The sequence below is a fragment of the Cinclus cinclus genome, chromosome 24 (genome assembly GCF_963662255.1).
Source record: "Cinclus cinclus chromosome 24, bCinCin1.1, whole genome shotgun sequence".
NCBI lineage: Eukaryota > Metazoa > Chordata > Aves > Passeriformes > Cinclidae > Cinclus > Cinclus cinclus.
The window spans coordinates 1,335,522-1,362,427 of NC_085069.1; the positions used below are offsets into that span (position 1 = coordinate 1,335,522).

A 26,906-nucleotide genomic window follows, 5' to 3' on the forward strand; every position below is an offset into this window, starting at 1 on the left:
ATTGGGAGTGCCCCTCCATGGCACCTGGGGCCACCCATCAGAGGACACCCCAAAACCCAGCATCCCCCCCCCAAGTCAGGGTTTAACCCCTGCACTGCCAGGACCATGACACTCACTGCCTGACTCACTCCCTGTTTCCACTGCTTTTACCCCAAAACAGCTAGTTTAGGTTGGACGAATTGTTCCCTTGGTCCAGTCTCCCAATTTTTATTCATTATTTTTATTAGTTGTGTCATTATTATTAATAAACGGAAAGAAATCACACCCCCCCCCCCCCCCCAGCATGGCAAATGTCCTGCTTGCATTTGCATGCTTCCTTTGGGAAGGGAGGGAGGGATGGATGGATGGATGGATAGATGGATGGATAGATGGATAGATGGATGGACAGATGGATGGACAGATGGATGGACAGATGGATGGATGATGTCTCTGCCTGCACCACCTTCTGCCACCACATTCACCCTGTGCCCACTGGATTTCAGGGGTGAATGTGGGGTTTAAATGCTGTTCATGTTCTTTTCTGGGGTGGATTCATTAAACCCAGTGGCTGGTTTAGTGCTGGGGTGGGCAGACTCTCCAGAATGTCAGGATGTACAGGGGCACACAGACTCCTGCTCATGGACCCCAACATTTACCCACAGGTCACTGGCTTTTCCTTCATCATATTCCCTGCTCCATTACCCACCTGAAGCTTCCTTTTGGGGCTTTTATGCATCATCCCTCCATTTTTGGGAGTTTTCTTAAGTGGTCTTTGGAGGAGCGCAGGGCTGGATTGATCCCAGTGCAGCAGGATCTGGCTGCCATCAGTGTGATGAGATGAGGGTGGGTGGGTGGGTCAGGTCTCAGCACCAGTGATCCCAGTGCCTGCTCCCCTGGCTTTTCCCACTGTAGGGAGGCAGAGGACAGGGTTAAACGGCCCCTCAGCCCCCCAGTTCCACACAGACACCCCTGACCCATTAAATATCATCTGCTGGGCACCAAAACTTGGCTGCTGAGGGGGACATAAGTCACTGCTTTGGTGCCACCTCCCTGTGCTTGTCCCCACGGCTGGCACCTCCAGGGGGATCCCACAGTGACATGACTTCCCAGGAGAAGGGTTCTGGTTTTATTCCCCATTTAAAACTGACCCTTTCAGGGATTAAATTTGCTTTCCCAGGGGCAGAAATCCCTGGTCTGAGGGATGCTCATCCTGCTTGCTGGGGACAGCAGCAGGATGGGGTTGGCTGTGGGTGGGTTTGGGGAGCTCAGTGGTGATTTGTGGGAGCCATTTCCTGACCAGCTGAGGGTGCAAGGCCAGGTTTCCCCCCAGTCCAGCCCCTGCTGCTGGCAGTGCTCCTGGAGCATGAAAAGGGGCTGAGAAGAGAGGTGTGAACACTGGGGAACACAACGGGAAAAGCCTTTCCTACCATGTGCGGCCTGTGAGGGTGGATTGGGCAGTGGGATGGGGACGAGATCCTCCTTGGGGACATAGGGGCAGACTCCCCCACAGGTGCCACGGCCCTACTGGGCTCTCCTCCCTTCCCGAGGCTGTCTGGGGCGCTGAAGGGGCTGCGGGGATGCCCGGAGACCTCCCCAGCAGGACCCATCGGATGTGGTCCCTACGCTCCAGCCCCCTCCAGAACTGGATCCACAGCTGGGGAATGTTCAGGGTGAGACCCCCCCCCCACGCCTCCTCCCAGCCCCAAGGGCTCTCCGGGTACCCAGGACCCCCGCACAGGTCCCGCTTGGGGCCCCTAGACCCCGTGTCCCTTGTCCCTCCCGGGGACGCGGGTCCCACGAGAGACCCGCGGCCACGCCCCAATTGACCACGTCCATTCAGGGACCACGCCCATAAATGACGACAACCTTCCAATAGACCACGCCCACGTTGCCGGCGACTTCCCGCCTATTTCAAGGCCCGCCCCTCCACTGACCACGCCCCCTCCACGACCCTCGCGCCCTTTGACCGCCACGCCCCCTGGGCAGAGCCACGTCCCCACCTCAGACCACGCCCCAATCCAATCGCTGTGCCCTGCGCAGGCCCCGCCCAAAGCCCCGCCCCTCAACAGGTCTCAGCTGCTTTTCCGCTCTCCCCAACCAGACCACGCCCCCTCCCACGCCCACCTGGCAACCAAAATCGTTAATCAGACTACGCCCCTTTCCCTGCCCCCGCAGACCACTCCCGTTTGCCCTCAGCGCATGCGTTGTGCAGTAGGCCCCGCCCCAAAAGTCCCGCCCATTCACAGGCCCCGCCCTTTCCGTCGCCCTCGCGCCGGGACTGCAGTTCCCACAATGCCGCGCGCGCGGAAGGGGCGTGGCCGCGGCGCCGCTTCCGTGCTGGCGGCGAGGCGGAGGAGCGGCAAGATGGCGGCGGCGGCGGTGCTGGAGCTGCAGCGCGCGCAGTCCCTGCTCTCCACGGACCGCGAGGCCTCCATCGGCATCCTGCACTCCATCGGTGAGCGCCAGCTCGCTGCCCGCGCCGCCCGTCCCCCGCCGCCGCCCGCGTCGCGCAGAGCCCCGCGCCGCCGCCGCTGCTGACTCACCGTGCGCGCCGGGCGGGAGCGCGGCCTGGGCCCGGCCCCGCGGCGCTGCCCCGCGCCAGGACGGCACCGGCGGCGGCCCCCGCGCGTGGGGACACGGGAGGCAGGAGCCGTCGTTGCGGGACAGAGCGGAGGTCGCGCTCCGGGAGCCCGGCGGCGGGGTCGGTGCCCGGTGCGCGTCCGCGAAGCCGCTCAGAGTAGTCCCGGAGCTGGGTCGGCCGCTCCTCCCCGTCCGGCTGGAATGAACCCGCCAGCTCGAGATCCCGGATCGGCGTGTGCGGGGCCCCGGCGGGGCTGTAGCAGTCCCGGTACCGGCGGGATGTCGCGGCACTTTGGGTCGCGGGGGTTCGCGGCGTGTTTGCGGCGCGGTTTCACGGCTCGGTCCGGCCGTGCCCAAGGCCGGGAGTGCTCTGCCGGCAGCGATGTTTCCTCCCTCAGCGCTGACATTCCGCTAGTGCTGACTCGCTCTCCCAGCGCTGCTCGCACGGAGCCGGGGGCGGCTTCCCGGTGCCGCGGCCGAGCTCCACTCCTCGCTGGAGACGTTCCCTCGGGCTTCGCTTCTGCGTGTCCCAGCCGGGTGCTGGTCGCAGCACGGACCCCTTTTGGCTCCTCCTTTGGGAAGTGTCGGTGCTCTGGGGTGTTTGGAGGTGGTGTGGGCCCCTCGCCTGGTCTGGGGCGTGCGGCCCTCGAAACTGGTGTTTAAACTAGAAGTTATTGATTCTTGTGCTGTGTGGTGACCTCTGCAGAGATGCTGTGACCTGCAGTCACCCTGCTGTGTTGGGAAAAGTTTTCCAAGTGTCCCTGTTAGACTTTGGAGGTGCTGTCAGGACTGTTAGAATTGTTTGTCCCACAGTGTTTTGCTGTTTATTCAGTAGGGGGTGCAGCTCTCTGCGGGTCAGGCTCAGTCAAGACTCACAGCCCTTGTGGGTTGGGAGGATCAGGAGTGGCCCAGACAACCTTGCTGTGATGCTTTTCTTCTTGAGAGTGAAGTTCCCTCACTTTTGGTTGGGAATTATAGGGGATGGGAGCCACAGTTTCAGTTCCCTAGAGCCAGGATTTTGGCTCTGTTTATGTGGAAGTTGGAGGAGCTCCCTGCGCTGGGGGTGGTGGAGGGAAGGAAGGGCACTGTGTGCTGAATAACTCGCATGGAACTGATGCTGTGCACACTTGGGTTATGCTGCTGGCTGTAATTTGTCGTTTTATCTGCCTCAGAGCAGAGTCACTCCCTGGAGCAGTGGGTGATAGCACTGCCGGGACTCGGCACTGGCAGTGGGTGGGACACCAGAGTGGGGAGGGATGTCCCCACCTCACTTTGCTGATGTTGTGCTGCATTTTGTCCAAGGGATCTCAGCTTAATATACAAAGCAGCAACATCAGCAATCCCGGAGTGGAGTATCCAACCCCAGAAATGCCGTTAAATATCTCACACTTGGTTCTGTGGCTCTGGTGTGGTCTGGTCTGTGGTGCTGTTTGTAAGTGACATGCACAGCTGGACAAGCTGAGATTGTTCAGACCTAGAGATGAAGTGAGCAGGGAGGGTCTGTGGGCTGGTAAAGCTCCTGTGAAGCACAAAGTACTGCAAACTTCCCTGCACTGGATTTAAACTTCCCAGACCTCTTGGGCCATGCTGAATTCCGTGGTGCCTGTTGAAGCAGGTACTGCTTTGGGCACCTCTCCAGGAGCTGACCAGTAGTGATGGTCTTCTACCTGAAACACCACTAAATGCTACTTTCCTGCTCTTTTTCTTCCCAGTGAAACGTGATGTCCAGGAAAACGATGAGGAAGCGGTGCAAGTCAAAGAGCAGAGCATCCTGGAGCTGGGGTCACTGCTCGCCAAGACTGGGCAGGCAGAAGGTGAGCCTGAAATCAGGAATTGAGGTAACAGGCAGGACATCCTGCAGCCAATGGATTTAGTCTCATTACTTAGTGGGATGGCTGGAAAAACAGCTTTTGGCAGGAAACGTTCTCTCAGAGAAACTAAAAACCAAATAAGGAACATAAATATTAATCTGTTGTTGCTTGACCCAATGTTCCAAACAATGCACAGTTCAGTTTGTGGCCCTCTGACGTGGGGCTGCTTCAATATGAGTGACTAAAGTTTTGCTAAGTTGTTACGTTGGAGATGAGAGATGTCTCCTGGTTGGTTTCAAATGGGGAAATTTGTCCCATAGAATACTTTCTCACCAGCAGCTCCTGTCACAATCAATTGATTTATCTGCTGGATCATTACATCAGCAGCCCCTATCCAGCTCTGCATGGGACAGTCTCTCTATTGTGTGTGAGGAGACAGGGATGGAATCGAGTTGTCTGTTCAGTGATGATTTTGAGTCTGTTCCTGTCTCCTGTTCCTTGGAGAGCTTGAGGCAGCAGTTGCTTGTTTTGCACTTAGCAGTTTTGAGCTGTGCTGTGCCTTTCTCCTGGAGCATTTCAGGACACTCTGTGTCTGTACCCAGAATGTTCTGTGGTTGTGCTGCAGCCCTGGGCAGTGGAAAATGTTTTCTTGAAAGTCTGGCATGGGGTGGGGAAAGCAACCAGCAGAAGGTTCAATCACACTGGAAGTGTTGGGACACCAGGCCTAACTTTGGAGTAACTCATGGAAAGTTCTGTGAGGGCTCAGCACGTGTCCAGGCCACAGTTTGTATCTGTTGTGAAATGTCCCTTGGTGTGTCACTGGGCTTGGGAAACTCCTGTTGGGCTGGGTCATGTCACTGCTCTGCCCATATCACATGTGCTGGAATGAGCATTCCAGCCCCTGCTCCCAGTGTGGATTGCTGTTGGACAGGGCTGGATCCAGTCATCCACTGTCTGGCCTTGAGAGAGTGCTGGAAGCAAAGGTGCTGTTCTTGTCACCTCACATAGGTGTCCACCTCTGATTCCTGCCGGGGACTGCTTTTAGGGTCCCTGGGAAAAACAAACCCTTCCAGCCCAGGTTTCACCCACTCCTGCAGGACAGGGGAAGCTGCTGTGCAAGTGCCCCTTTCCTGGCTGAAGTCAGGGAGCTCAGTGGGGATGTCTGTGCTGTGCCAGTGCCCTTTGCACCCTGGAGTTTGCTCACCAGAGATCACCAAACATGGCTGGACCCTGCAGCAGGGGAGATGTGTGTGTTTGGGTAAAAACAGGGAAATCAGAGTCTCTTCAGGTTGGTGTGGATGTGCTGCTGAGCTGAGGGCAGAGTTCTTGTGGCCTCCTCACCTCTGCAGAGCTTGGGGTAGTGTTGAGTTTAAGCTGAAGTTCGGTACAAGGAAAAAGAGCTCCAGGGTTTTCCCAGAGGGTGGTAATTGATCGATTTATTTTCTTTTGAGGGAAAGGCTGAGGAATTCAAAATAACACTGTTAACTCATCAAACTCGGGGTTGTGAGGAGGCAAACATGGAATGTGTTTGTGGTCTATTAAAGGTACCGCTAAAACTGCAGAGTGAGTGTGCTCTGGAGGGAAGAAAATGGACTTGTTCAGAAGGCAGGTGTGTGTGTGCACCTTAGAGGGAGATCAGCAGGATCTGGAGGTGTTTTCTGGAGTTGTGGAGCTGGGACATGAAGGAAAGGGTACCCTGGCATGGGGTGGTGCTGGAGCTGGGGGAAGGGCTCTGTCCCTTCCCCTCCTGTCAAATTTCTGGGTAGGAGTGACAAGTTAGGGACTGTAGCACCATCACCAAGTACAGCTGCTCTCAGAGACCCTAGAGCTGGGCAGACACTGGGATTTCGTCCTGTGGCTTTCACTGTACAGGGCTTGGTTTTAGCCAGTGGAAGTTCTTGGGCATATTTGAGATATCCCAGTGCCCAAAGAGGTGGTGGCTGTACTGTCCCTGGAAGTGGATATTGGGAAGGAATTGTTCCCTGTGAGGGTGGGGAGGCCCTGGCACAGGTTGCCCAGAGAAGTAGTGACTGCCCTTGGATCCTTGAAAGTGTCCAAGGCCAGGTTGGACACTGGGGCTTGGAAAAACCTGTGACAGTGGAAGGTGTCCCTGCCCAAGACAGGGTGACACTGGGTGGTATTTTAGGTCCCTTCCAATCCAGACTATTCTGTGACTCTAATGAACTGCAGCCTTTGTTTACAAAAATAACAATAATATGAGCAACCGCTTCAATTCTTAATTTTTATTAGGGAGATAAACTTGAAGATTGATTACTTTTCTTTATGACAGTTCCAGATTTTTGTAGCATTTCATAGCACTATAGGGTTGGAACAACTTGGATTGGGATTTTGGATATGTGGAGTGTTATCTGGTGGAAGCACTTCCCTGAGGATGAGCTGCAGGCTTCATTTTCCAGAGCTGCTGCTCATCACTCCTGCAGAGCTGTCAATCCTACCCCTTTACCAGGCATTGCATTTTCTTTAGAAAAATAAAATCCTAAAAATAGTTGATGGTTACAATGGTAGGAGAGACAAATTTCTATGGGAACTTTGAGCCTGCATGGCTGAATGTGGAATTTACAGAATGCACAGCTGCATTCCAGCTGTTGACTCGGGATCTGCTTTCTGGGGTTCTGGGACAGCTCTGGAGCCTGTGAGTGGGATGATAAACAATACACTGTGTTCCACTGGAGTTTCCCTTTGTTCTGAAGTTCCTGTGGGAACTGATTGCACTGGTCGTGAGGAGCTGGTGGAGCTCAGGGATGCACAGGAGGAGAGTTCCTGGTAGTGCTTGAGAGCTGATGGATCTTGGAGAGCCTCAATAGACAGATCCAGAGATCCAGAGCCCACCTTTCCCTGCTCCCACCGAGGTGCTGTAGAGGACCTCTGTGCAGAACTGATACTTTGGAAGGATGTGTTGGATTGTCTGTGGTTGTTTGCTGTGTATGAGACCAGAGCATTTTCCTTGGATTGAAATGATTGGGATTTGCATCAGGAGTTAGTTGTACTGGAGATTAAATGGACCCCAGAGCAGGATGGTGTGGGAAAAGTCATGGAGCAGCAGGTTCCTTGTGGAGTAAAGACCATCAGCCTGCAGGTTATTGAAGTAGCTGGACTTAAGTATAGAAAAAGCTGCGTGATCATGCTGTGGCAGAGAAGAAATCAAACTTTTATGGAAGCAGGTGTGACAGTCAGAGCATCCTGTGGTGTTCTTGTACTGAGTCCAGGTGGTTTGCTGGGGTCAGGATCTACTGCACTGCAGTTTGGGAAATGAAGCTGAGGATCCCACTCTAGATAAATTCTGTTATAAATGTGCACTTTGAGATGTTTGGAAACCTTCCAGTGCCTTTAGGGGCTCCAGGAGCTGGAGAGGGACTTGGACAAGGGCCTGGAGGGTCAGGACACAGGGAATGGCTTCCTACTGGGTGCCCAGAGCAGCTGTGGCTGCGCCTGGATCCCTAGAATTTGGATGCTTCCAACCAAAACCAGGTTGGATGGGGCTTGGAGCACCCTGGGACAGTGGAAGGTGTCCCTGACCGTGGCAGGGGGTGGCACTGGTTGGGCTTTATGGTTCCACCCAACCCATCATGGGATTCTATGATCACTATGAGTGATTGGGAAAAAGTGAATGTGTGATAAATTAGGTGTATCAGGCTTGATTAAACTTAAAGTAAATAGATTTTTTAAAAAGTAAAAAATATGAAGAATAGTTTTTAGATATTGATTAGATGTTGTTGTAGCAATTAGCATTAGCATTCTTTAGCATTACTGCTAAATGAAGTACAGAAGAACTCTTGTTTACATTTGTTTTTATTGGAATCCTTCCAAACTGAAATTCTCCTGATACTCCTCCATATACTAATTGAAATATAATTAGACTAATCTCTTATTTTGGTTTTGATTCTGTACTAGTTTGGTGTAGAAGATTTCTAAATTAGTCATTACCAGCTTTGTTTTTATTTTTCTTTTCTGTGGAATCTTGTAAACACAGTAATGTGTGATCCACCTGATATTTGGGTGAGACTTGGAAATCTTGGGCAGTGAGCTGTGATTTCAGTGTGCAGCCCTGGTTCTGATGAGTCAGCACTGAACCCTGTCCCTTTGCAGGATCATCTTCCCAAACTGGGAGCAGCCCTGGCCAGGCCCTCCCCAAAACCGCGTGGTGTTTGTTGTAGGAGACTTTTCACTTGTGCTCTGCAGTTCCACCAAGTCCAACATTCCTGAGTGGCTCTGAGTGCTGGAGCTGCTGTGCTGTGACTGCCACATTCCTCTGCTCCCCGGGAATGTCACTCCAGTGTTTCTCCATTAAAAACAAAGTAATTTCCTTTTCCCATCTCTTATAAAGACACATTGTATAACTGTGAATTAATGAGGAGACTTAGAAGCAGAAATGTAGTTAAGTGAGGTCAGAACTGATCCGGTAAAGGTAGAGTTGGAGTGTTAAGAAATATAATTTTCCAGTGGTAGAGCACAAGGTGGATCCAACATCCTGGGCTTGGCTAGGTGGGGCAGATTAAAGCATGAAACTGTGAGTTAATAAAAATACATTTAAATTATAAACTTCATCCCTCATTTTATAGAAAAATCTCAAAGAGTTTAGCAGATCCTTACATTTTAAAGCATGCCTGAGGCAGTTGCAGCTGGTGCTAACTGGGGAGCTGCAGTGACAGGCAGTGCTGTGGTGAGGCTGGAGCCCCCAGTCCCCTGTGCAGTCCCTTGTTTGCTTCAGGGCTGCCCTGCAAGTGGCATTTTTTCCTCTGTTCTGTGGACGATGCTGAAAAACCACCTGGGAAATGTTTGGTGTGACAAATCCTGCTGAAATGTGTAATGTGGTGCAACTCCTGGCTGAGGGGTTGTGTTTCATGTTTTGGGGATTTTGCAGAGCTGGGAGGACTCCTGAAGTACGTCCGGCCCTTCTTGAACTCCATCAGCAAAGCCAAGGCCGCGCGCTTGGTCCGGTCCCTGCTTGACCTCTTCCTGGACATGGAGGCAGCCACAGGACAGGAGGTGAGGCTGCACTCAGCACCAGGCAGTTCCTCAAAAGCCTGCAACACCATTACTTGACCTAGTTTGCTTCTCACTGAAGAATTATTCATGTCAGGAAGCAGACTTTTAATGCATTTGGATGTATTTTATAAATAAATCATCAGATAATTGAATTCATAACCATGTTTTTCTGCAAGCCTCTGCCTGCTGCAGGTTAGGAGTGACTCTCACCATGGGCATTTGTCTTAGATTCATGTTGTTTCCTCAGGTTGTGCCAGGGGAGGTTTAGATTGGATATTAGGGGAAATTGCTTTACAACTTTAATACAAGTTTACAAGGTTGTACAGCCCTGGCAGTGGTGGAGTCCCCATGCCTGGAAAGGTTTAAAAGCTGTGCAGATGTGGCACTTGGGGACATGAGTCAGTGGTGGCCTTGGCAGTACTAGGGAATGGTTGGGCTCAATGACTTCAGAGGGCTTTTCCAACATCAGTGATTGTAGGTGCAGCATTGGGAGTATTTTGTAGTGTGATCAGTGTTGGGAATGTGTTCCTGGGGAGCTTGGAGCAGGCATGGTGGCTGTGGTGTGGGATGGTGCAGAACTGGAGGAGCCACTGCTCAGGGGTTGTCCAGGAGCTGGTCAGGATTGCACGTGGTCACGGGGTATTTTACTGCACAGAGACAAAAGGTACTCCTGAAGCAGGAGTGGAAAGGGTTTTGCACCTACCAGGTGTCAGCTGCTTCAGTGGATGAGCTCCCCCACCAGAAAACCTGAGGCAGTCTAAGATAGTGCCAGTTAGGACTCACTTCATTCCCATCAGCTCCATAGGATACAGTTGCATTAGTTTTTATTTTTTTACCCCAATTACTGTTTTTTTTGGGAGTGGGATAAGAACAGGAGCACCTTGGGAGGGCTTCCAGGCTGTGCTGCCCTGCAGAGGGTTGTGCTGGCACACCAAGGCTAGCACAAGAAGGGTCTGAGCAGCAGGTTAGGAACAGAACCCACATGAAATCTGTACTCGGGGACTGGCAGATTGCAGGCTGGAGAGGTTCAGCCATGCTGAGGAGCAGGTAATATTCTCATTAGCCAAATTAGACCTGTCATCCATCCTCTAGTGCAGGTAACCCAGCCAGTGTCCCTTGTTTGTTGTTCAGTCCTTGTGGCTTATGGGTGATGGATAGTGACAGAATGTTTTTCCCCTCTTGCTTTAACAGGTGAGGTCAGGGGAAATGGGGTGGGATGTGCAGGTGAGAAGGGAGAACTAAAAGTGTTAGAAGAAAATGAACTTTTCTCAAGGTGATTTGGTGTAAAGGACAGTATTTGGGTGCAGTTGCAAAGGGAGAACAGGTTGGAGTAATGGTGATGGAAATAATGAAAAGTCAGTCAAAATAGTTGGTTCAGAGCATATTTATTCTGAAGCCAAACACAAAACCTTAAGGAGGGATGACATCAGCCTGTGAGGTCCTTGATGCAGCAGTCTAAAATGCTTTCAGAAATGTTCTGAGGATTGTCTGCTTCCTCAGGGCAGCTCACATCCAGAATGCTCCCAGGAGCCCAGTAAAGCAGTGAAATCGGAGATTTCTCCAGCTCCTAATGCTCCAGCTATCACCCTGTAATAAATTGAAACTTCATAATGGCTTTTCATAAAATGTTCACATTTAATAAGCAGTGAGAAGGAGCTGACAGGGCCTGCATTGTTGAGCTGCAATCCAGAGGTTTTGGGAAGAGGCATTCCTGAACTTGGCACTACAGGATGATTTACTGTGTATTTTTGGCCAGATAAGATACAGTAATATCTGATTGAGATGGAGAAGTTCTGCTTTATCCATTGAGGGAGTCTCAGCCTGAAAAATATGGGAAGATTCTGAGTTTCTTTGCTGTACTTTGAAATGGTGGATGAGGCTCCCAGAGCAGAGCCCAGCACCTCTGCTGCTTTATACAGATTACATGATCTATCTAGGCCCTAAAGCACATTAAGTTTATTTTTCTTTATTGAAAATACACCATGACTGTGGGTTTAAACTCTGGGAAAGTGTTAGTGCCTACCCCAAATGCCTCCATTTAACACCTCTGGTGTCTTTGGGAGGCATTTGGGGTGGGCACTGACAAAGAAAATGTCTAGAATTGACTGATTTCTTTCTGCTCCCTTTGAGGTTGACTTGTGTTTAGAGTGTATTGAATGGGCCAAATCAGAGAAGAGGACTTTCCTACGCCAGGCTCTGGAGGTAGGTCCCAGATTCCAAATGTGTGAAGCAGCATCATCCTCTTGTCACATTTAATGCCTGTAAAAGTAGAGCACATATGTGCTGTTCAGATCTTTTTATGTGTCAGGGGAGGGCATTAATTACACTGAAATTCTCCTTAAAAATGGAGGGGTTTACTCCCTGTGCAGTAGGCCTTGAACAACTGGACGACACAATGTGACAAATACAGATTAATGTAGTGAAGTCGGTGCAGAGAAGAATATAAAGCTTTATTTTACAAAACAAATCTGTTCTGGCTTTCCTCACGGCAGTTCCTTTTCTGTTCTCCAGGCGAGGCTGGTCTCTCTCTACTTTGACACCAAGAGGTACCAGGAAGCTCTGCAGCTAGGTGAGCTCCCGCTAGGTGGTGGTAAATCTTTGCTTTTCATTTACTCCTGACAAGGAAAGCCATTGCCTGTGTCATGTTCCTTGAGAAGTTTTGCAGGACTTGGGTCTTAATTTCTCAGTGCTGGTCCAGTTCTGCCACCTTTTGCTGTAGCTGGGTGATAACAGCTCTTAGAGGTGTCTTTGTTCCTGCTGTTTCACTGTCTTTACCCATCTCACCTGGGCCTAAGGCCAGTTTGGATGGGGCTTGGAGCAAACTGGGAGGTGTCTCTGCCCATTTGAGAGTGGAATGAGATGAGCTTTAAGGCCCCTTCTAACCCAAACCACTCTGGGATTCATGATTTGTTCAGTGCTGATAATTTTGGGAGCTGTATCCAGCTGAATGCCACAGGCTTGGCTCCTACTGGAGTGTGCTGGAATACTCTGCTGTGGCCACAGAGGCTGAAGGGAGAAAACAGCTTTTTTCCAATTTGCTCAAACACAGCCCCAGTAAAACCAGGAAATTGCAAAACCTCTGTGGGTGTCATTAGCCAAAGTCTTAGGCTTTAAGGATTTGCCCCTGCACCACCCAAGTTATGGTAATGAACCAGTGAACTGCTCTGCCCCAAAGCAGAGTAAAACAGGACCTCTTACAGCTCCCCTAGTGCTTTTTAAATGCTCATTTTGCAAATGACTGCAGTGCTGTTAAGTGAGGCTTAAGCTGTCATTGAGATTTAAGCTTTAAGTGAAGTTTAAGATGAGGGGTGTTTGCACAGCCTGCTCTGCCAGAGCTGAGGGGTAACTGCATGGATACAGCCTGAACTGCTCACCTGGGACCCAGAACTTCTTAGCCTGTGTGGTGGCACGAACTTGTGTCATGTCCAGAGTCTCCTGGGTGACCTGTATCTCATCAGAATATTGACTTCATGGTTCATGGCATTCAGTGTGGAATTAGAACATAGGGCTAGGTAAACCTAAGCTCAGGTTTAAATTGATCAGAGGCCACACTCTGAAGCTGTGTTTAATTAATTTAATCCCTTGGCTGGTGGTGGGACAGCCTGGGGAGTTGGGAAGGTCTGTACCTCTGGGGCAGGCTCTGAGGCTCTATCAGGATGTCAGTGCTATGCACAGCACTCCTGTGTGGCTGAGGAGGTGGTTGTGTCCATGGCTATGGGGAGTAGGTGCAAGCAGAGTCTTTCAGGGATGTTTCTAGGGAGAAGCCATTTGCTTCTGCCCAGTTCTGCAGTTTCAGCTCTAGTTATCAGCTCCTGAGCACAGCAAGGGAGGAGGAGGTTTTTATCTCTGCTCACCCTAAGTTACCTCTTCAGTAAGTTTCTTTCAGGGGGAAAGAAGGGGACAGGTTTCCTCTAGGACTGGCTCGTTCTGTCCTCACAAGGCCGTGATGTGGCGGCTTGTCTTGGCATTTCTTAGGCTGTCCCTTCCTGCCTCCTTAATCTGACCTGCAGATGTCCCATGTTAAAATCATTCCTTCCTCATCCCATGTTCTCAGGAGTTTCTTGAGAATGCTCTGTGATGCAGAGTGACCATCCCAACTGCCCAGCCCCTCCAGGACACCCTGCTGCCCACACACCACCTCTGACACAAAACTGCTTTTTCTTGGAAGAGCAGGTTGTTTGAGCCTCATGTCCCCCCTCAAAGCCCTGACTGCTGGGGGAGGACAGGTGGCCCCTGCAGGGGTTTGGTTTGTGTGGATGCTGATGCAGAGCACTCACAGCTTTGCCCTTGCTCTCTGCCAGGCTCCCAGCTGCTTCGGGAGTTGAAGAAGATGGATGACAAGGCACTGCTGGTGGAAGTGCAGCTCTTAGAGAGCAAGACTTACCATGCCCTGAGCAATCTGCCAAAAGCAAGAGCAGCCTTAACCTCGGCACGTACCACGGCCAATGCCATCTACTGTCCCCCCAAGCTGCAGGCAGCGCTGGACATGCAGTCAGGTGAGGACTCTGGGACAAGGACAGCACCCAGCACTTGTCCTGACACATCAGTTGTCTGATACTTGTTTCTTCTGAAGGAATCATGGACAGTGGTGCTTGGTGGGGCCTCAGGATACCACCAGTTCTGCCTTGGGTGACATCAGCTGCAATGACATTGTTACTGACACTGGTGTTTTGAGCCCATTTTTGAAAGCTGCAGTGGTTCAGGGTCCATAAGCTCCCCAGGCACTGAAGTTCCAGCCTCACACTGTGTTTCTGACCCATTACATGTTGTTCCTGACCTAGTTTGGAGGCACTTACCTGAAGTGCCCCAAACTTGTCTGTCTAAAAATGTCCTCATAAGAGAGAGCATGTATTTTTTCTGATAGAGATGAGGCAAGGAGAGCACAGGAGGAAAGGATTCCCTTTGTTGAAGTCACATATAAAGCACTGAATAACCAAATTGTTCTGACCTCTCCCAGTCATGCTCAGAATTAACCTGTCTGTGCTTCTCCCAGGTATTATCCACGCAGCAGAAGAGAAGGACTGGAAAACAGCCTATTCGTATTTTTATGAGGCATTTGAGGGCAATGATTCAATTGACAACCCCAAAGCCATCACTGCTCTGAAATACATGTTGCTGTGCAAAATCATGCTCAACAGGTAGGTGGCAGATGGTTCTGGGAGGAGCACTTGCTGCATTTTCAGGGGAAGGGCTTTCTGTTTATGAGACTGTGAACTGAGCTCAAGCAGTGTCTTTATCACCTGATCAATGCTCCTGATGTGGTGGTGTTTGGGTTGTAGTACATTGCCATAAGTTGGGGATTTTTGAGGTGCTCTGGGGTTCAAGCTGACCATGTTCCTGTATAAATGCTCTGCTCCCTTCCCTCTGTATGCAGCCCAGAAGATGTGCAAGCATTAGTGAGTGGGAAGCTTGCTCTGCGGTATGCAGGAAGACAGGTATAGAAACTTAAACCTTTCTATCTTCCTCTTACCTTTCTCAGTGCTGGCTTATTCTTTTTGTCAAACACTTTGTTCTTTTCATACCAAAATACCCATCACTCCTGAGTGTCCTGAACAAGATCCAGAACTGATTAAGTTACCATGAGTCATTGCCAGAAGTCAGTTGCCTTCAAAGGGGTTTACAGTGATTTTTCACAACCAGAGAATTTAGGCTACTTGCTTAATTTTCCTTTTTTTGTCCTCCTTCCTGCTTTTCTTCATCAGCTACAAGCTGCCTGGTGCCATCAGGTCCTTGTGTCCCTGCTCTCACCAACTGCTGCAGTGTTTAAATCTGAGTTACTGATTGTAGCCAGTTACTCATTGTAGCCAGTCCTGAGAATCCATTCCTGGCAGTACAGCTGAGCAGGAGGAGACCTGGATGGCTGTGAGGTGGGAGCCAGGCAGTCAGGGAGGTGTTAAATCCACTGCTTATTCTGACATGTGGATGTGCCAGGCTGGGAATGCCACCCCCAAATTAAATCCAGGAGTGCTTGTAGAAGGTGCAAGGCCACACTCCAGGCATGCCAGGGGCTGGGCCAGGCTGGGATCCTGCTGCCCTCAGGAGCTGTGCTCAGCCTGGGCTTTGCTGTGAGCTGCTGCTCTCCTGCCCACAGGGGATTGGGAATTAACAGAGCTCAGTGAGCAAACGTGCTTGGTGAGGTCTGACGTGGGGATGTCCCTCCTGAATCAGGAAGGGCAACCCCAATCCTGCCTCATCCTTTTGCCCTGGGTGGCAGCTGGAGGCTCCTCTCCAGAGCAAGGCATCCTGGCTGTTCCCACACTGTGCTGCTGAGCCAGCCCTGTCCAGCAATTCCCACAGCCACTGGGAAGCGGCATGAGGAGCAGGGAGAGAGCAGCCCTGGGGGCAATCCCAGAATATCCTTTCCTGAGTTGGAAAAGACCACAAGGATCAAGTCCAGCTCCTGGCTCTGCGTGGGGCAGTCCCAAAAGAGAGGGCAGCAGAAGCCTGGGCCTTGTGCACCAGCAACACCAGGCTGTCCTTGTCCCCCCACTTGGGGTCTGTTCTGCTGTTCCCTGCTGGGATTGCCACTGTTTGGTGTAAATGTGCTTGTTTGGGGATGTGACTTTTGCTTCATTTCATCAATTATGGGGTAGGGAAGACTCATCCCTGGTGGTGTCCATGGTGGGGTGTCCCTAGGAGCTGCTGCCCTGCCCCTGTCATTCAGCAGAGAAGTGGCTGTGCTGAAAGGGAGAGACTCAGTTGGAGTCCCAAAATGGCCACGTTCATTAAACAAGTGCCAAAATATGCAGTTCTCTTAAAGACCGCTTCAGACTCATTCCCAAGCTGCAGCTGGTGCTGTCAGACCTGGGTGTTTGTCCCTCTGGAGGTGTTTCCGGTCATGTCCTGCAGCTGCCCAGCTTGTTCTCCCCTCAGCAGCTGCTCTCCCTCTGCCTCTGGCAGTGACAAGGAACCCTGATTTGCTGTTTAAGCATGTTCCCAGGGTACTGCACAGTTGGCATAGTCACCTTGACAGGAGAATCCTGAAAAAAATTACATCCTTTGGTTCTCTTTCCCACAGACAGAAGCACTAAAATGTGTGGCACAGGCCAGCAAGAACCGGTCGCTGGCAGATTTTGAAAAGGTGAGTCAGGGACACAGAAGATGGGGCCTGGCTGAGCAAAAAAACTAGTCAGAAATGCCAGGTTTGGAAAGTTGTAGGAGCTGTTACATCCCACAGCAGGAAACCATGGAAACATTGGTAGAAAGCAACAGTGCATCAAAAAAATACACCCCAACAATCAACTGGTTGTGTTTTCAGTATGTGGGGGGGTAAACTTGCTTGAACTCAGGTTTTTTGCTATTTTTTTTGGAGAGCCAGTGCAGAAGCAGTTTTCCTTTAGGTGCTGTTCACATGTCATGTGAACATGGATGGATGTCTATTTTCCTGAAATTTTTCCTGGTTTCAGCAGGAATGCTGAGGAGCTCAGGGAGAGGATTCCTATGTCAGGATCCAATCCTGCCGTGCTCTGCTGCCTGTGAGCAGAGATGGGGCTTGCTGAGCTCTAGCAGGATGCAGATAAAAAGATACTGGAAAGGCTGCTGGGCTGTTGTGGCCTGCTGGCTTTTAGCTAAGTTAGGGATTGGATTGGCCATGGTACTTGGCTGGGCAGGGAGGAGATCTCATCTTCAGATCTTAAAGAGCTGTTGCTACCAGAATTATTTCCTCCCACCATGTCCCCACAGGCTCTGACAGACTACAAGGTGGAGCTCAGGGACGACCCCATCATAAATACTCACCTGGCCAAGCTCTATGATAATTTATTGGAACAGAACCTGATCAGAGTCATCGAACCCTTCTCCAGAGTACAGGTAAATGTTTCCAGCAGCACCTGGACAGGCTGGTCCCTCTGTTCCTGCTGCTGGGGGTGAGGGGATTGTTCCCATATGAAACACTTCTTACCCTGAGCTGCTCAGCACTTTCAGAGCTCAGGGTTCATCATGTTAAAATTACAAGGAGGAGGCTCAGGGGACCTTTGGAAAAACATTCCAGCGTCATTGCCCTTTCCACCTGTTTCATGCTCCCTGCAAGGTGACTGGCTTTTAACCCTGCAAGTGGCATTTGGCTTCAAAGGCCTCTGACAGGGCAAGGTTATGCTATAGTCTTGGAGAAGAATTATTTCACCTTTCAGAGTGAAATGGCGTTAGGGGTCCAGTCCATCTTAGTTAAAATCAGATGTGAAACCTGAAGGACCTGAAGCTGCAGAGTGGAGAAAGCCACTGGAGATTTTTCTGGCCAGAGCATTTCCAGGCCCTTGAGCAGTTCCATGGAAGAGCCCCAAACCTCTGTGTTGTATGTCCACAGTGCGGCTAAAGAACCTAAATGTTGGTCTTTCTTATAGATTGAACACATATCCAGCCTCATCAAACTCTCAAAGGTAAGAACCTCACTAGAAATCAGTGCCATGTGTTCAGAGGGCAGAGGAGTTGGGGTTAAATGGCATTTGTCACTGGGAACTGAACATGAAGGGTGGCAGATGAGATCCATAGCATTTCCAGGCAAATCTCCCCCTTGGGAACTAAACTGTGACACAGGCAGCTCATGGGAGGCATCAAGGCTCCCTGTGCTCCAGACTTTGCTGTGGTGATCCCTCTCTCACGTGGGTTTAACTCCTTGTTTTAGCTCTTGCTTTTTATTGGAGGCAGATTTTCCTCTGCTCTGTCGTGACCAGCTCAGTCTTCCCCCGTGCCCTGTGTTTAATCCCCTGAGTGTTCCCAGGGGAACTTTACTTAGACCCTTGAGATCCAGGATCCAGCTAATCACCCTGTGGTGTCATTAGGGATGCGTCTGTCACACTGACGATGCAGTAACTGCTTTACAGATAATCCCAGACAGATTCAGTTCTAGGAAAATCCACTGTAATCCCAGCCAGTTGCACCCCAGAGTGCTGTTGTCGTGTTCTGGCATTAAGGGCAGAGATTGGGAACTGAGCTGAGCTCAGCCTTTGTGGTCACAGAATCACTGAATCATTCAGGTTGGAAAAGGCCTCTGAGATTGAGTCCAAATATTCCCCCAGCACTGCCAAAACCACCCATGTCCCCAAGTACCACATCCACACATCTGTTAAATCTGGCGATTGCACCTCTGCTCTGGGCTGGACAACCCTTTCCATGAAGAACTTTTCCCTAATATCCAACCTAAACCTTCTCTGGCACACAGTCTGTTCGCAGACTAGCTCATGGTGTTAAACATGTCCTTAATACTCAGAGTAAAAGCTGCTCTGTGCCCCCTCTGCCCAGAGAGGAACTACCTTCCTGGTGCTGGGCAGGAGCTCAGCTGGGTCCTGCATGGATTAAATAAAACTAGACCAACTCTTGTCTGAATCCTTACTGAACTGAGTTAGAAAGTTCCAGAACCCCCACAGGTAAAGCCTGTGTAAAGTGACAGACATATTAGCACCTGTGGGATGAGGGACATGCTGGTGCTCATCATTAACAGCTTCTCCCTAATTTCCTGAGGCATCTGGAGCAGGTGGTGGTGTCCAAGCCACGTTCAGGGAGGAGGAGCTGCTGTTGAACAGTGCTCATGTCCCACCAGGGCTGTCAAGCGTGCAGCAGTAAAATTCACATATTTTTATGTGTTCTGGGAGACTTCTAATTTTTCTGTTTCAATTTCAGGCTGAGGTAGAAAGGAAACTGTCACAGATGATCTTGGACAAGAAGTTTCATGGTGAGTCTCTGCATCCCTCAGCTCTGATGGCCCTGTGTTTCCATGAGCTGTGGCTGGGCTCCCCTTCCTTATCTGAACCTGGGGGTCCTGCTCAGGCAGCAGATGTGCAGCTGATAGGAGTGACAGTCAGGAATGCTGTTCCTGCTGCTCCATCCACCTTCCTTAACCCAAGGGTTAATTTCAGAAATGCTGTTGGGTGCCTCTTGCTGTGACAGCATCCAGGAACAGTGTGGGACCCCCAGGTGGGCTGTCTGGCCAGGCTGGGCTCTCTTTCTTGGAGCTGACCAGCGATGTGGTCACCTTTCCCAGCTGTTTGTGTCCGGAGCGATCCGTGGGGGCACTCCATGGCCCAGTGTGGTGGTGTGGCTTGGCTGGGCCCACAGCAGGCTGCTGTCCCAATAACCTCTCAAGGAACCAGCTGTGCTCTTGGTTCTGTTGTCTATGAATGTGGCTGAGCCAAGGGAATGCCTTGGGAGCAGCACGTTGGGCACAGAGCCCACCTGGGCACAGCCACAGGATAACCCAGCTGTGCTGAGCCATCCTGCTGGGCACAGGGCCTGAGGAGGCAGGGAGATGGTAGGGAATGGGCAGGAATGCTCATCCTCCTGGATGGCTTCTCAGGCAATTCTCTGGGATGTATATTTTTTGTAATGTTGAAGCAGTCCTAGCCAAAATCAGCCAGTCCAGCCCAATACATGAGCCCTTCCCAAACCCTGTACAGCTGATTGGGTGTTTCTGGGGTACATCCTTAAATTCCTGCTGTCTGGAAGCTGTGATCCATCGAGCATCCCAGTGCTAACAGCAGCTTGTACCCACAGGAATCCTTGACCAGGGCGAGGGTGTCCTGATCATCTTCGATGAACCCCCTGTAGACAAAACTTACGAGGCTGCCCTCGAGACGATTCAGAACATGAGCAAAGTAGTGGATTCGCTCTACAACAAAGCCAAGAAGTTGACATAGGTGAGTGGGGCCTCCCTGGGGGCTGTAGAGCTCCGCAGTCACTGCCAGGCCCCGCCGTGCTCCGTGTCCCTGAGCCTCGTTCCCTCTCCTGTCGAGTGACGTGGCTCTGTTTTCTCTTTGCAGAGTTGAATTTGCTAGCTGTCATTTGGAGAGTGTGTGTGACAGGAGAGTGAAACCTTTGGGAAAATGTTAGGAGACTTTTTTTTTTTTCTTCTTTGTTCTACTTTTCGCTCGGAAAGTTTTTAAACTTCCTCATCCGGTGCATCTTGTATTCCAGACGATGCGTGTTCCAGTTTCCATGTAATATTTACTGGCCGAACTTTGTATCTGGGGGGGGAATATTGTTTAAACAAAGAGGGTATTCTAAATAAAAGGAAAAAGGCTTACACTACCTAAACATGTGCTTTCCACTTCCTGAGGGACGGCAGAGTTCAGCAGGGGACAGCGTTTTGTTACCAGTAGGTGCCCAAAACCAGTTTGTTTCATCTCCTCCGCCCTGAAATCGGAGACGTGCTGGCGGTGTCCAAGCAGCCAACTCGATTCCATTTGTACTGAACCAAACAAACCCAAAATGTACAGACTGCTGGTTTATTTTCCATCCTCGAGGCCTCCGACCCCCTCGAAAGCAGCTCCACGATGATTTCCTGCGGGCCGGAGCTGTGGCTGCAGCCCCAGTCCTGGCCGGCCGCTCTCGGCGAAGGGAACGGCGCAGCTTTCCCTGGAGCCTGACTTGCATGCTCTTGTTTGCAGATAGACTTAGATTTTCAATGTTTCCTCCCTCCCCACCTGTGCTGGTAGGAGGAGCAGGTGACGGCGGAGCTGACTCCAGCTGTGCCGCGGCTGCAGCAGCGCTGAGCTCTGGTTCCCCACGCGAGGTGGGACAGCCTGGCCCCCTGGAGTAGCCCAGGGGGAGCTGCCTCCTCCGTCCCAAAGTCCTGGGGGGTGGAGCACGGTGTATTCCAGCATGTTCCATTTTCTGGTGAGGTTTCCAGTAAGTTTTAACGCCATTTGGGCAGTGTAAGCTTCTGCATCTCTGTCCTGCTCATCTTTATTTTTCCTTTCCCTGTCTCTATTTCCCTTTCCATGTTTTTCTTACAAAATTTATATTTTGTAAAAGGATTCTGTTTTATCAGGAAATATTTTGCCTTCACACTGACTCTTAGACTGGCTGATTTTTCCCCTTTTCTGTTCACATTTTGACCTCTCCAAGTTTTTATTTTGTTATTCTTAATTTCCATCTCCTCCAGTCAGTCGCTGTTTGGGTTTTTGGCACCATCAATATCAAATGTACAAACGGTTCTTGCTAACCAACACCAGGTATATCTGATGTTCAGATGAGTTCCAATAAAGAATTTTTTTTTTCAAAAGCCTCTGTCTCCTGTCTTCAGCTGCCTGGGCAGATCCTGGGCTGGGTACAGCTTCTCCCTTTTCATAAGGAAGGGTGGGATCATCCCCTCATCAAAGCATGGTTGGGGATGATATTTTGGAGACACCAAATATGAACATTTGAAGCAGCATCATGAAAGATTTATGGATTGTGATGTGTTCTGGCACAAGTTCCAGTGCTACTGAATGTATAATTATTATTAGCACTATTATTCTGATTGAAAACTGATTAAATGTGGCCTGTCACCCCTCCAGCCTTGCATGATCTTACACCATATTAGAGTCACACTGCACTAGGCTGGGCCCAGATTCCTCCAAAGGCTGGGAAGGAGGTTTAGGGTGTCATTGAAACAATGTCTTGAATTTTCAAGTCTGAAACTCCTGGGACACCAGGTGGTACAGGAAAGAAGCCTCCCCTCAGAGGCAGGAAAACGTGAAGGGTTTCACTCTGCTCTTATATCTTAGGCAGTAGGGAAGTGCACTTCCTAGTTTTAATAGTTCTTTTTTTAAAATTCGAATTCCTGAGATACTTCCCCAACATCTCTGTCCAGTTCACTGTGAGGCCCCTGAAGTGGCATTTTCTCCTGGGATATGTCATTTGGATGGGATTTGCTGAATTAGGTGCTAATTGTAGGTGAATGAAGAGAAATTAATTCACGAAGCAGGGATGGGCAGAGGCAGGTGCTGGGGCAGAGAAGGACATGGAGTCACAGAATGCTGGGAGTTGGGTTGGAAGGGACCGAAAACACCACCCAGAGCCACCCCTGCTGTGGACAGGGACACCTTCCACCATCACCAGGTTGCTCCAAGGCCTGGGCAGCCCGGCCTGGGACACTTCCAGGGGCAGCCACTGCTGCTCTGGGCACCCTGTGCCAGGGCCTGCCCACCCGCACAGGGAAGAATTCCTTCCCAATATCCCATCTAACCCTGCCCTCCTTCAGCTTCTGTCCTGTGTGTCCTTTCCGGGGATCGTGTCCAGCTCCAGCTGTCATCCCCCAATGGGGACAGAATTGATCCTGACCACACAGGTGACAATGGGGGGCTGGCAGGTCCCTGTGATCAAGGCTGAGGGGACCTGACCAGGAGCAGGGATGATGCAGCTGGTGTGGTGACACCAGCTTTGGTGCCTTGTGTGGGATCAAGGAGCTCTAGTCCTTGGAATTGCCGTTGGTACAATGGAGTTTTCTGAGGCACCTCCAGGCATATTAAAATTAGGGCCAAGCTCCCTCAAATTATGGAGCCTGTTTTTGAACCCTTTTGGCTTAAAGTTTGTAAGGCTGAACTTAAAATTGACTATTGCTGCTTAGAGCTTGTGGATGTTTTAATGGACAAAGGGAATTCTTGGTGACAATAGTGCCCAGACTGGGCTGTCACTGTCCCCATGGACAGCAAATCCTCCAAAGCCTTTTGAGAGGAGAGAGCCCTGCAAAGAGTCCTGGCCACCCCTCAAGAAACAGCTCCCACAGAGGGTTGGATGTGCTCTGAACGACAGGCAGGATTTTTTGGGACAGGTCTGTCCTCACGAGAGATTTTTGGGGTTTTTTTCGAGTTTTTCCTGCTGTGGGAGCGGGATTGCCAGCCGCAGGTCCGCGAAAGGGCATAGATAGGTATATATGAATCTAAACGAGTTTGGGTCATTAGCGCAGGGCCGGGATGTGCCCGACCTTTCCTTGCTACAGGTGCTTTCCTGAACCACAGGGTCCCTCCGGGGGCGGGTCCGGTCTCCGCGGCCGGAGCTGGGCCCGGCAGCCCCGGTGGCGGCGGGGCGGCCTCTGAGCGTCGCTGCAGCTCGCGCAGAGCCCGGCGGGGCCGCCGCTTCCCGGGGCCTCCCGCCAGAGCCGGCGCCGCTCCGGTCCCGGTAGCAATGGGATGCCGGTCCCGGTGGTAACACGGGATGCCGTTCCGGCCCACGGGCGCTGGGCTGGGCGGGGGTGGTGGCTCCAAGCAGAACCATGGGCCCGGGGGCTACGGGAGCTGCAGGCGCGTTCCCCAAAAGTCGGCCCGGCCTCAGAACGCGGTACCGGGCATTTCATTGCCCCGGTACCTCCGGGGCGAGTGCTGACCCCCGGCCCGGAGCCGGGGAGGCACCGCCAGGCGGGAGGAGCGGCGGCGAAGGGCGGCCGGGGGCGGTGCGGGCTGTGAGGCCCGGGCGCGAATCCGGGGTGCCTCTCCGGGTGGAGAGGGGTTTTAAATCTTAATTTGGGGGTTTTTAGAAAAAGTATCTTCGTTGTTTTTTACTTTTTTCCCCTCCGTGTCGTGCCCGGCCCCTGCCCGGGGCTCGGTGGCACCGCGGGGGCTGTGGGACCACAGCGCGGGCAGCGCTCGGGGAGCGGGGCCGGTGCGAGGAGGGGCGGGGCCAAGCGCGGGGGGGGGGCGGGACACTCATTCATGAACACCTGGAGGCGGGGCCTGGCGCCCTGGAGGCGGGGCCAATCCATTCCAGGCCGTGAGGGGGCGGACCCAGGGCCGATGGGGGCGGGGCTCCGTAGTTCGCCGCCGCGCGGGAGGCGGGGTCTGTGCGCAGGGGGGAGTGGCCTTCGCCACCCCTGGACACGAAGGGGGCGTGGCCTTCGCTGTCTGGCGGTCGCACGTGTCGGGGCGGGGCGGGGCGGCGGGCGCGCGCACTGCGCCGGCGGGAGCGCGCGCGGCGCGGGGCGGGTCCGGGCGCGGCGCTGAGCGGCGGCGGCGGCGGCGGCGGAGCAGCGAGAGCGGGGCCGGCCGGGCCGGGCCGGGGCCGGGGCCGGGGCCGGGGCCGGGGCGGGCGGCGGGGGCCCGCCGGGCGGCCGGCGCCATGGGCACGGTGCTGTCGCTGTCGCCGAGCTACCGGAAGGCCCCGCTGTTCGAGGAGGGGGCGGCCACGGTGGGGCACTACACGGCGGTGCAGAACAGCAAGAACGCGAAGGAGAAGGGCCTGAAGCGGCACTCGCTGATCTCGGTGCTGCCGTGGAAGCGCATCGCAGCCGTCTCCGCCAAGAAGAAGAGCTCCAAGAAGGTGCAGCCCAACGGCGGCTACCAGAGCAACGTGACCCACCTCAACAACGAGAACCTGAAGAAGTCGCTCTCCTGCGCCAACCTCGCCACATTCGCCCCCCCGCCGCCCCCCGCCGCCGCCGCCGCCCTCGCCTCGGCGCAGAAGGCGCCCCCGGCCGCGCCCGCCGCCGCCGCCGCCACCCCGCGCCGGGTCGTAGTGCAGGCGTCCACCAGCGAGCTGCTGCGCTGCCTCGGCGAGTTCCTGTGCCGCCGCTGCTACCGCCTGAAGCATCTCTCGCCCACCGACCCCGTGCTCTGGCTGCGCTCCGTGGACCGCTCGCTGCTGCTGCAGGGCTGGCAGGACCAGGGCTTCATCACGCCGGCCAACGTGGTCTTCCTCTACATGCTGTGCCGGGACGTCATCTCGGCCGAGGTGGCCAGCGACCACGAACTGCAGGCAGTGCTGCTCACCTGCCTGTACCTCTCCTACTCCTACATGGGCAACGAGATCTCCTACCCGCTGAAGCCCTTCCTGGTGGAGAGCTGTAAGGAGGCCTTCTGGGACCGCTGCCTCTCCATCATCGACCTCATGAGCCCCAAGATGCTGCAGGTCAACGCCGACCCGCACTACTTCACCCAGGTCTTCGCCGACCTCAAGAAGGAGAGCGGCTCCGAGGAGAAGGGCCGGCTGCTCATCGGCCTCGACCGGTGAGCGCCCGCCGCCCCCCGCGCCTCCCGACACGCCGCGCCCGCCCGGCCCGGAGCCGCTTCCCGGGGGATTTGTCCGGCGGGGAAGGGCGGGAGCCGCCGCCCCCCCTGGGGATACACGGGGGGGCTCGGCCGCTGCCGGACCGGAGCGCAGATCCCCGGTTCCCTCCCGCGCCGTCGCTTTCCAGCCGCGCCCCCCCTCCCCACGCTGCGGGCCCGGAGATGCTGAGGCTCCGCCACCGGATTGATCCCAGCAATTCATGGATGGGGGGACAAGAACCCCCCCAGCCGATATCCCCCGGGAGCGGAGCGGGGCTCCGCGGGGCCGGTCACCGCATCACCGAGAGAGAGCCCAGGTAGGGGGGAAAAAAATGAAAAAAAAAAAAAATCCAGTAAAGGCTCCAGCGGAGGCGGCTGAACCGGCCGGCTCGGGACTCACCGACAGTACCGGGACAGAGACGCGGGCATGGCCGGGGACACCCCCCCCCCTCCTTCATTCTCCCCCCCTCCTTTATTTATTTTCTTTGAAGAGACTCGAATTCCCGAGCGGGTCCGGGTGACGGGAATCACCACTACTGTTCATGAGATCAATGTGAAATGTCTTGTTCCCATCGTGCACTGATCATGAGTATTGTGTAAAGGATCTACTTGAGTGTGCAAGCAAGGGGAGCCGCCACATGCTGCTATATGAATTCTTCTAGAACAAACCCAACGAACTGCAAACCTGCGGGGGGGAAAGAAAAAAAAACCCTTCTTTCTTCTGTCATTGTTGCTTTTCCAGTGGTATTGCGCATGCAAACAGGAGCATTTTGTGTCTTCGGGGAAAAAAAAAAAAAGAAAAAACGCATAAAAAAATAATAATCAAAAGAAAAACCTTAACGAGAGATGGCTGTAAAATTACACTCATGCACAAAGACCCGCCACCACCCTGACACCGCAGTCTCGAGCCGGTATTCCCGTATCAGGCCTGGGGACTGAGACCTTCTTTTTGGGTTTTATAGTTTTTTTTTCCTCCGTGTGCTCAGTTCTAGTTTAGTTCTGGTCCTTCGGGCGTTAAACTGGCGAACGAGAGGGAGAAATAACGTGCCATTTATTTTTATTTTTGATTTTTCACTTGAAGCTCTTCATGGCTGTACATTGGACCCTGCTAATGATACATGTGTACGTACGTTTTTTTAGTGCAATCTCTTCTGTAGATCTTTGTTGACCAAATTGGTGGGTATTGTTACTTATTAATTTATATTTGTCTCATTTTGTATGTATGTGTATAGTGTGTTTGTAAGTATGTGTGGTTTATAACCCGACCGACTGTGTCATGGGGCTCAGTGTGCCTGTAATTTAATCCCCTCCCCTTATTTTTATTTATTTTTGTACTGTGCTGATTAAATAAAAATGCACTGACCATCCATTACACGGCAGCGGCTCGTGGCCGAGTCTTTTCTGCGCTCCCAGCCCTCGGCGCTGGCAATGGGATTTGTGTTGACGACAGAGGGTTTAACGCAGCCCCCGCTTTAATCGCGTTACCGGCGCCGGGGTCACCCCGTGGTGGGAGAGCGGCGGGGCCGGCAGCTGCCGGAGGGGAAAAGTCGGGATACCGGGATAATTGGGATATTGGGACACTGATCCCTCCGGACATCATCACCCCCGAGCCCCAGCGCTGGCAGGAACGGGCTGCGCCATGGTGGGATGCAACTAATTGCTTCCTTTTATTATTTATTACAGTGAATTCTGTAAACAAAACCCAGGTCCATTATAATAGGTTTTTTTCTGCTCTTTTACACATATCAGCGATTTATTAAAAAAAAAAATGTTCATTGCATTATTGCCCCTGGCTGAG

The 26,906-nt window shown here is 52.5% G+C and overlaps 2 protein-coding genes across 4 annotated transcripts; both read left to right on the forward strand.

Moving 5' to 3' along the window:
* Positions 1-2,326: 2,326 nt before the first annotated feature.
* PSMD11 (proteasome 26S subunit, non-ATPase 11) lies at positions 2,327-20,396 on the forward strand. 3 transcript variants are annotated; one of them, XM_062507960.1, is made up of 14 exons: positions 2,327-2,434; positions 4,272-4,373; positions 9,253-9,377; positions 11,508-11,579; positions 11,889-11,946; positions 13,679-13,873; positions 14,371-14,515; positions 14,752-14,812; positions 16,396-16,458; positions 17,061-17,186; positions 17,717-17,752; positions 18,993-19,044; positions 19,863-20,005; positions 20,129-20,396. In XM_062507960.1, exons 1-13 carry the CDS (start codon positions 2,344-2,346, stop codon positions 20,003-20,005), a joined length of 1,269 nt encoding a protein of 422 aa, XP_062363944.1. In that variant the 5' UTR covers positions 2,327-2,343; the 3' UTR covers positions 20,129-20,396. The 3 variants fall into 3 exon arrangements, with proteins under 3 accessions (XP_062363944.1, XP_062363946.1, XP_062363945.1); XM_062507961.1 differs by lacking the exon at positions 2,327-2,434 and adding an exon at positions 4,050-4,174; XM_062507962.1 differs by lacking the exon at positions 16,396-16,458.
* Positions 20,397-24,117: 3,721 nt separating this feature from the next.
* Positions 24,118-26,487, forward strand: CDK5R1 (cyclin dependent kinase 5 regulatory subunit 1). The gene has a single exon (XM_062507903.1). The coding sequence runs from the start codon at positions 24,183-24,185 to the stop codon at positions 25,071-25,073; it is 891 nt and encodes a 296-aa protein (XP_062363887.1). The 5' UTR covers positions 24,118-24,182; the 3' UTR covers positions 25,074-26,487.
* Positions 26,488-26,906: the final 419 nt, after the last annotated feature.

What these genes read in the sequence shown, in the direction of transcription:
- PSMD11 (XM_062507960.1), top strand. Translation starts at nt 2,344, where the DNA reads ATGGCGGCGGCGGCGGTGCTGGAGCTGCAGCGCGCGCAGTCCCTGCTC. An exon ending in AGGCAGCCACAGGACAGGAG is followed by an intron (nt 9,378 to 11,507) that starts GTGAGGCTGCAC and finishes GCTCCCTTTGAG; the next exon opens with GTTGACTTGTGTTTAGAGTG. An exon ending in AGCGCTGGACATGCAGTCAG is followed by an intron (nt 13,874 to 14,370) that starts GTGAGGACTCTG and finishes TGCTTCTCCCAG; the next exon opens with GTATTATCCACGCAGCAGAA.
- CDK5R1 (XM_062507903.1), top strand. Translation starts at nt 24,183, where the DNA reads ATGGGCACGGTGCTGTCGCTGTCGCCGAGCTACCGGAAGGCCCCGCTG.